The 9,022-nt window shown below is 38.5% G+C and overlaps 1 protein-coding gene across 2 annotated transcripts; it reads left to right on the top strand.

The window, feature by feature from the left end:
* The first annotated feature begins 349 nt into the window (after positions 1-349).
* On the top strand, positions 350-5,994 carry dbr1 (debranching RNA lariats 1). 2 transcript variants are annotated; one of them, XM_055215749.2, is made up of 9 exons: positions 350-435; positions 517-746; positions 1,070-1,194; positions 1,350-1,430; positions 1,524-1,609; positions 2,727-2,951; positions 3,695-3,772; positions 3,945-4,090; positions 4,574-5,994. In XM_055215749.2, exons 2-9 carry the CDS (start codon positions 550-552, stop codon positions 5,358-5,360), a joined length of 1,725 nt encoding a protein of 574 aa, XP_055071724.2. In that variant the 5' UTR covers positions 350-435; positions 517-549; the 3' UTR covers positions 5,361-5,994. The 2 variants fall into 2 exon arrangements, with proteins under 2 accessions (XP_055071724.2, XP_073711284.1); XM_073855183.1 differs by having other exon boundaries at positions 378-746.
* Positions 5,995-9,022: the final 3,028 nt, after the last annotated feature.

Raw genomic sequence — 9,022 nt, 5'->3', positions numbered from 1 at the left:
GCTGTGTCCAGCTGAGAAAAGAAACATGTACCACGTGATAAATGTCAGCGAAAATTCTCAGGCGCATTTTCGTCATTGCTTTAATATAAATTTAGTTTAAAGGTAAAATTGTGTTATTTGCATTAACGTTTCCCAATACATATTTTCCCAAAATTAACAATCGTTTCGCAAATTACAAAAAGAAAAAATATAAACATTCAACATGACATTGAATTTTAGGAAATGATGAACATTACAAAGCATACATATAAAAACAGTCACCAGTCTTATGGCCAGGGATGACAGTTGACTGTGTATTAAGAATTTTTATTTTACATAAGGATTAAATATAAATCGAAAATGTGGATAGAGAACAAAAATAGATCCACTGTGATGGTCACGTGTCCGTTTTGCGCTTGCGCAAAGTAGCGTGATGCGAGTGTATGGAGGCAAAACGTACGTTCAATATTACTTCAGACTGTTAAGATGTAAAATCTGACCTATTTTGCGATACTTGAGGTGTTTCGTTGTCTTTAGGTGTAACGTTGTTTATGACCTACCGATATAAAGATGAAGATTGCAGTAGAAGGCTGTTGTCATGGAGAGCTGGATAAGATATATGAAAGTATCAGTTACCTGGAAAATAAAGAAGGTGTGAAGGTGGACCTGCTGCTCTGCTGTGGAGACTTCCAGGCCGTGAGAAATGAAGGGGACATGAAGTGCATGGCAGTGCCTCCCAAATATAGAAGCATGCAAACCTTTTACAAGTAAGCAAACACCTAATACGTTAACGTTACTTTACTTTGATAGTAGTGATAGAAATATAGGCCTGTACGGATGTGTGATTGTAGACAAAAATCTACAATTGTAGATCTTCACCTAAGGTGACTTATTCATTTTATCAGTTATATGTATTTGGTGGGTTTCAAACCCATGACACCATAATCTGCCAGTTTAGACGGGTTTATCAATGGATAACGCACGTGCAGTGTTTAAATACTGTAATCAATCAGTTATTAAACATACATACAGCTATGTATATATATTAATTGCTAACTGTTTCTCATGTTTTGTCATTGTGTTTCTTAAGGTACTACTCTGGTGAAAAGAAGGCCCCGGTTTTGACGATTTTTATTGGTGGAAACCATGAGGCATCAAACTATCTGCAGGAGCTTCCATATGGAGGTTGGGTGGCTCCCAACATTTATTACTTGGGTGAGACCTTCCATCTTTTAACTTTTAACTAACATTGCTACTTTTATATGTGCTTCATTTGACAGAGCATAACTTTAGCAGTGCATAAGTTGTGGGTTCGATTTGCTAACCTCAAATATCAGTTATGAATGAACCTAATATTCCTCATACTGCAGGTTATGCTGGTGTTGTACGCTTCAGAGGAATACGGATTGGTGGTCTTTCTGGAATCTTTAAATCTCATGATTACAGAAAAGGTGGGTTATAATGGCACCAAGTATCTTGTGTTGGTAAACCTTCAACTGAAACATAATACATTTTAGAAAAAAAAAAACATTATACAATTTCAGGACACTTTGAGTTCCCGCCATACAACCCAGAAACCATGCGCAGTGTGTACCACATAAGAAATATTGATGTCTTCAAGCTTAAACAGGTAAATTGTAATAATATTAGGCACATCAATAAATATCATACTCATACACATTTACCACTAAGATGTTTTAAAATAGGCATAAAGTAGCTTAATTATATTTTTTTCAGTTTTTCAACATGGTGGTAAATGTGTACAGTCCAGTTTATGCCTTGAATTGCAGAAATAAGCCATGAAGTGCTCTCTAAACAGACTAATGGCTATAAATAAAATGTATTATTATAATTATCTTAGCTGACACTGATACACAGTCATGTAGATGTGCCAAGCATTCCTACAATATACATTTAAAGTGTATATTTAGAGGAATATATGTATTGTTGGATTTAGCTTACATTTTAGTTTAAAGGGGCCAAAAATCTGACTTTTTCCACGTTTAAGTGCTATGATTGTGTCCCCAGTGCTTCTATCAACCTAGAAAATGTGAAAAAGATCAACCCAGTAACTTAGTTTTGGTAAACCATTCTCTACAAGCATGTAAAATAATAGGTGATTGAAATTTGGCTCTCCTTATGCTGTCATAAGGAGCTCTTATTATAATAATATCACCCGTTAATCTGCACTATCCAACCACAGCACTGCCATTTAGTGCAGAGAAAAGCACAATTGAGTTTTAATTGCAACAAACCACCATCATTGTGATCAGTGTTTCATTTCATCAGCTCATTTGCATGTTAAAGGACACACCCAAAATGGCACATTTTGCACACACCTCCAAAGTGGCAATTTTAACATGTTATAATAAATTATCTGTCGGGTATTTTGAGCTAAAACTTCACACATGTGCTCTGGGGACACCACAGATTTATTGGACATCTTCAAAAAGTCTTGTGCGATGGCCCCTTTAAAGTATTTATGTAAAGTAAATGCATAGTAAGATTACTTTATTTGATTGTTTAGCATTGTGTACATCTATAGATGTTAAATATGTAGCACCACCATGGTCCTGTGAGACAACAGAATTGTTCTTGTTGTGTCTCCACACTTATAGCAAATGTCAATTAAGCTTATCTGAACTAGTTCTTTCACATTTAACTATTACCTAGTTACTGCATACCTGCTGGATGGTTGTTGTACCACAATTTTTTCTTATTCATGTAAAATTTATAATCTCATCCAGCTCAAAATGCCCTTAGATGTGTTCATGACACATGATTGGCCACGAGGCATCTATCATTACGGCAATACAAACCAGCTTCTGCACAAAAAGAAGTTCCTCAGACAGGAGGTGGAGAATGGGACCCTGGGCAGCCCGGCTGCTGCAGAGCTCTTAGAGCATTTGCAGCCCAGCTACTGGTTCTCCGCCCATCTGCATGTGAAGTTTGCGGCATTGATGCAGCACCAGGTAGGTCCTCTTTCACCCAGAATGATAAAGATGAAAGCATTTAATATGTATTACTGTTATGCCTTCTTCACATGTCTCAAATGCAAAAAAAGCAAAACAATTACTCTCAACCATTTATATTTAGTATTTACAGCCACAATTATATATCGATACACTGATGCTACACTTAACTTGCGTGCAGTAAACTCGAAACAGCCCTAAGAAACGTATGTGTGTATATGTATATGTATGTATGTATATATGTAACGATTCAACCGTGTGTCCCATTAAAAATGCCTGTCTGAAATCGATTCTGAATCGTAAGGCTGCAATTCTTTGTTTCATGCACAGCTTGTGTGTGTACTACAGCATATGGTCAGAAGGAAGTCCTTTTCAATCTAAAATCATTATGAGTCGGAGTCGTTTATAACGTGCATTTAAAAAAGCAACACTCGTTAAACAAAATCATTTAAAATACTCTTTATTATCATGAAAATACCTGAAACAATTCGAAGAGCAGTGGTATAAATATTCCTGTAGACATATCCTGGAATAGCATTCGTAATGCTACTTCTTCTGTGGCACAAAGGGAGTTTCTGCACGGGAGCGCCCCCTGGCGTTCGGATATGCCTTGATTTCACCGTAATTCATTCAAATTAACTCATTGAGAAAACGTGCATTTGCACGGTTAATCGTTACACCCCTAATATATAGGAGTTTATTTTTATTTTAAAGCAATAAAATCAAGCTATTTGTTTTCCTAGGCTAAGAATAATGCTGCCCCAAAGATCACCAAGTTTCTTTCACTTGACAAGTGTCTTCCACATCGAGATTTCCTTCAGGTAATGATCTACCCTTATACAGCGATAGCCTATTATAAGATCCTCCTTAAAAACGTCTTTTGCATTCATTTTGTCCAGAGATTGTTAATAGGAGTAGATCTAGTCTTTGTACGTAAAAGTTTGTTAATAGGAGTCGATCTAGTCTTTGTGAGTAAAAGTTTCAATACTACAGATCGTGGAGGTAGCAGATAGACCAGGCTCATCTGAGCATCTTGAGTATGATCCAGAGTGGCTGGCCATCCTGAAAGCAACAGACAGCCTTCAAAAACCTTCGTGCAACTACTGGAACCCTCCACAGGACAATGGCCTACACCCCCGGTATGGATCTTTAGATTTATATGGTGTGCAGATTAAAGGGACACTCCACTTTTTTTTTGAAAAACGCTAATTTTCCAGCTTCCCTAGAGTTAAACATTTGATTTTTAACGTTTTGGAATCTATTCAGCTCATCTCCAGGTCTGGCGCTAGCACTTTTAGCATAGCTTAGCACAATCCATTGAATCTGATTAGACCATTAGCATCTCGCAAAAAAATAACCAAACCTATGTAAAAGTGGTACCGCCAGACCCAGAGATCAGCTGAATGGATTCCAAAAAGGTTCAAATTAAATGTTTAACTCTAGGGGAGCTGGAAAATGAGCATATTTTCAAAAAAAGTGAAGTGTCCCTTTAACCTTTATAATGTAGTTAAGTCTTTATTCTAAAAGGTTTGCTTATTTTAGTAACCAGTGTATTATAAAAAAATTCTGCTCATAAATAAATATCCATGTTTTGTAGTCATACAAAATAATTGCTTTTACAGGTGGGATTTCAGTGCCACACAAGAAGCAATGATGGAGGTTGTGAGTGATTTGAGTGGTGACCTCTGCGTTTCTGACAACTTCAGCATGACAGTGCCCGTTTATGACCCCAACCGTCCTCAGCGCAAAACCCAGCCATCCTACTCCACCAACCCCCAAACCACAGAGCTATGTGCCACTCTCGGCCTGACAGACATTTATGCCATTGCAGGTCAGGGTGTGCAGAATTATGCCACAGGTGCAACAGAAGAGGAGGAAGAGGAGGATGAAGACAACGGGAGCACGGGTAGCACAGATGAACCAAGTGAATATCCCACTGATACCTCTGTCCTTTCCAACTCCTACAATCCAGATGAAATCACTATTGAGGATGAATGGGATGAGGAAGAAGAAGAAGAGGAGGAGGGGGTAGGATGTGCAGAAGAGAAAGGGACTGACGCAGTGGTTCCAGAAGGGAAGGTCGGAGGCCAAGACAGCGATAGAGACAGCAGTCCTTTCCGAGAGACTGCTAGTAGACTGATCTTACCACCTCCATGTGCTCCACCAGAGACGGAGGTACCGCTACGCTCATCGCTGTCTCTCGTTCTTCCTCCTCCATCTCTGTCCTCCTCAGCATCCATTTCTCAGGGAAGCTCAGAGGAGGAAGGTGGCTTAACTCCAGCCAGGGTTCCCAAACGTACCAGCGGGGAGACACAGGTGTTAGCGAGTCATTCGGGTGGGACACCTCAAATCAAACGGAGAAACCAGAGTATCTACACCGCAGTAGAGGATGAAGAGAGTGAGGGGTAGATCAGTATGATTACATTTTTAATGATTACAAAATTAGGCATGACAAATGGTCTGCCACACTTTGGACATTATTTTCATGTTTCATTCCAAACCTGTATGACTATTTTTTTTTCACCTGTGGAACATAAAAGTTAGGGATAAGGGACAGCCATGGTCATCTGTAACTTTCATTGTATAGAAGAAATATCAGACATTTACAAGACCTGCTTTATGTTCCACAGAAGAAATAAATGAGGTCTGACATGAGGGTAAATTACAAGGTTTTTTATTTATGGGTGAACAATTGCTTTAGGGAATAGGAGTTGCCAAGTTGTTGTGTAAAGCCCCATTAACGTAATAACTACTCCCTATCCTGATTTAAAGGAAGAGAGCTTTTAAGTTTAAAATCATTTGGAATCAAAAGGAAAATTATGTAACATTTTTTGTTTGTTTTACAGTATAACTTTCGACCAGTGATGGTGTTTCATCTTGAATTTACTTTGTGATGGCTTTTAATGTTCTGTATATTTTATTTTTTTGCCAACGATATATCACCCTCAGTTGTTTGCTATGTCGCTGCAATTATTTTATTCGTTTTGTTGTAATTGACTTGGCTTTACTTTTTTTTTGTAAATACATCAGAGATCAAACATGATTTTGATGTCATTTTTATGTTGAAATACTCAAATATACACTACAAAAATGAACCATTCATAGACTGACTTTCTAAATATGTCAACACTTAGAGGGAAACACCACTGTTTTTCAATATTTTACTATGTTTTTACCTCAAGTTATAAATTAATACATACCTATCTTTATTTTAATGCATGCACTTAATCTGTACAGTGCATCATGAATCTGTTAGCATTTAGCCTAGCCCCATTCATTCCTTAGGATCCAAACAGGGATGAATTTAGAAACATCATCACTCTTCTCACTCAAACTCAAAAGAAGTGGAGTAGTCAGGACTCAGGAGTGATGATGTTACTGCGCGCCAAGGTCGAAGTTCTGCAAACTAAGTGCTCTTCCGCCATTCAATATAGTTCTCATTTTTTATCTGCTTAAAAAATTGCCAGATTTTATTTTGTGCCACCATACTTACTCGTGCAACTACTCATGTCTTTAAATAGATAAAACATGGAAGTGTTTGGTGGCTTCTACATTCATCCCTGTTTGGATCCTAAGGAATGAATGGGGCTAGGCTAAATGCTAACACATTCACGACGCGCTGTCCAAAGGTAAAGTACAAACATTGAAAAAAGATGGGTATATTAATAAGATATATTAGTTTGTCTAAGTTGAGGTAAGAACATAGTAAAAAAAATTGAAGAGCGGTGGTGTTTTCCTTTAAAGGGGTGGTCTAAAGCTATTTTATGCAGTGACTTATTATCACCGTTTAATGCTCCTAGAACAGTGGTTCTCACACCTGGTCCTGGAGGCCCACCGCTCCGCACACCTTGTATGTCTCTCTTATCTGACAGACAATGAGATCTCTGCCAATGAGCTGATGATTTGAATCAGCTGTGTTAAACAAGGGAGACATACAAAATGTGCAGAGCAGTGGGCCTCCAGGACCAGGATTGAGAACCACTGTCCTAGATTAAGGATTTATTTTCAACTTGGGCGAATAGCGCGTGTTTTTGCGGCAAACATGCCGCCCATATCGCGTCATTTGCATCGGCCCACGCAAGGACGCTTCTGATCGCGTCTTTGCATTGACTTTGTAAGTAATCTACTCGCGCAAATCGTTGAACTCGCGTCTGGTGTAAACCCACAGTAGGAGTTGGATTCCTTATGCTTATAGGCAAAGCGTTAAAAAAGTAGTTGAGCTTGTGATGGAGTGTCTTTGGGTTAAACTCATGTAAAAGTTTCTTTCAAACATGGGTACATCTTTGGTAACATGGGCCGACGTTACGTATCTTTTTTTTTTATGGGCACTTCCCCCAGAAAGGCAGGACCACACATCAATCAGCAAAGCAAGAATGACGAAAACACTAGAAGTCATAGGCATCACTTTACACGACAGCTTTGTTTTTTTATCAAGACTCAACAATGGTACAAAGAAGTGTGTTTTTGAATTTAAGAAGAAAGACTTGTCTTATGGAAACAGTGGATATAGTTTGTTTATGTGAGGTAGCAGCAGAGTTTTGCGTGTGATTGTTTAACGCTGGATTTCATTGAAAAGTCCCAACCAGGGGCCTCATTTATAAAACTGTACATAGAATTCTTACTAAAACTCTACGTACGCACAAAAGCCAAAAATGGCTTATAAAACAAAGCAATGTTCCCTTTGTAAATCACAGATCACATGCAAGTGTGTGTAGCCTACATACAACAAACTTTTTCTGCCATTCCCTACTTTGGCGGTATAGGGAAGGGTTCCAAGGCCCACCTGTCCCCAATCGCTCTTTCAACTAGGGTGTTGAAATGTATTTAATCACATCATAATTTATAACATAATGGGGCGGTTTCCTGTACAGGGATTAGAATAGTCCTAGACTAAAATAAATGTAAGAGCTGTCCAAACTTAAAACATCTCGCACTGACATATCTTAAAATACATCAGTGCCCTCTGTTTTGCCTCAAAATGCACACAAGTAATGTTTTAATAAGGCATGTTTGTCAAAACTAGTTATATTTCCTAATTAAAGCGACACTAAAGAGTTTTTGCTCTTTGCTCCCCCTACAGGTTAGAAGCGTAATTGTTCATTACCACTGTCGTAAATACTGCAGCATAGCTGGCTCTGATTGGATTGTAGGTTTTGCGGTAAAGAAAGTTTTTGTAGTTTTCACTCGAACTACAGGACCACTACCCGACGGTTGGAAACTTCTTTAGTGCGGCTTTGGCCGATAGAGGGCTGCAAAGCGAATGTGAAAGTGCCATTTACCCTGTTTTGAGTGGATGAACCACTGAAACTTTTTTGGAAACGTTATTTTAAGGTAAAAAAAATCTTTGATGTTGCTTTAAACTAAGGCCTAGTCCTGGTTTAAGCTAATCCCTGTCCGGGAAATCATCACATTAGCATTAAAGCTTTCAATAGAGAAAATAAACATGCAAATGTATTATCACTTTGCATGAAATAAGACTTTGCTCAAAGTAAGTCACTTTCTTTTTATTGCTGTCTTTTTGGTTGATTAGGTTCACTGTCTGCCATTTTTTTCTCTGCTGGTGCTGAATCTCCAGGTTTTTTTCATTGTGTGTCACAAACTTATCCATTGTTAATTTGTATACTCGCTACCGCCTCTCCACATTAAAGTTTTCCACTTCAATTAACATTCCGATGTTAATTAATTCTTGTAGGCCAGGGGTGGGGCAATTCTGGAGCAAAACTCTGCAGGACTGTGGCCCTCCAGGACCAGAATTGCCCACCCCTGTTGTAGGCTATGGTTCCACGTGACATTTACTACACAGTCTGATGTTGTTTTAAGTTAGGCTTATATTTAAATGTGTCATTTTGAGTGTATGGTCAATAAATAAAGGAATTAATAGAGATTACAAAAACGACCAAATTTCTCCCAGTTTTTCACGCCCCACTTGTTAAGTCCCTATTCCCCACCAGTGGAGCCCGCCCCACACTTTGAGAAACGCTGGTGTACATGAATCATCCTCAGATCCCACCCTGCAAGCCATTCTCCCACTAAGTTCGTTTTTTTATAGATCACAACCTTTGCGTAGGAAC

The sequence above is a fragment of the Misgurnus anguillicaudatus genome, chromosome 17 (assembly GCF_027580225.2).
Source record: "Misgurnus anguillicaudatus chromosome 17, ASM2758022v2, whole genome shotgun sequence".
Classification (NCBI taxonomy): domain Eukaryota; kingdom Metazoa; phylum Chordata; class Actinopteri; order Cypriniformes; family Cobitidae; genus Misgurnus; species Misgurnus anguillicaudatus.
Note: the sequence above shows the minus strand (reverse complement) of the source record. Positions and strands in the feature narration are given on the sequence as shown.

What these genes read in the sequence shown, in the direction of transcription:
- dbr1 (XM_055215749.2), top strand. Translation starts at nt 550, where the DNA reads ATGAAGATTGCAGTAGAAGGCTGTTGTCATGGAGAGCTGGATAAGATA. An exon ending in AGCATGCAAACCTTTTACAA is followed by an intron (nt 747 to 1,069) that starts GTAAGCAAACAC and finishes GTGTTTCTTAAG; the next exon opens with GTACTACTCTGGTGAAAAGA. An exon ending in ATCTCATGATTACAGAAAAG is followed by an intron (nt 1,431 to 1,523) that starts GTGGGTTATAAT and finishes ATACAATTTCAG; the next exon opens with GACACTTTGAGTTCCCGCCA.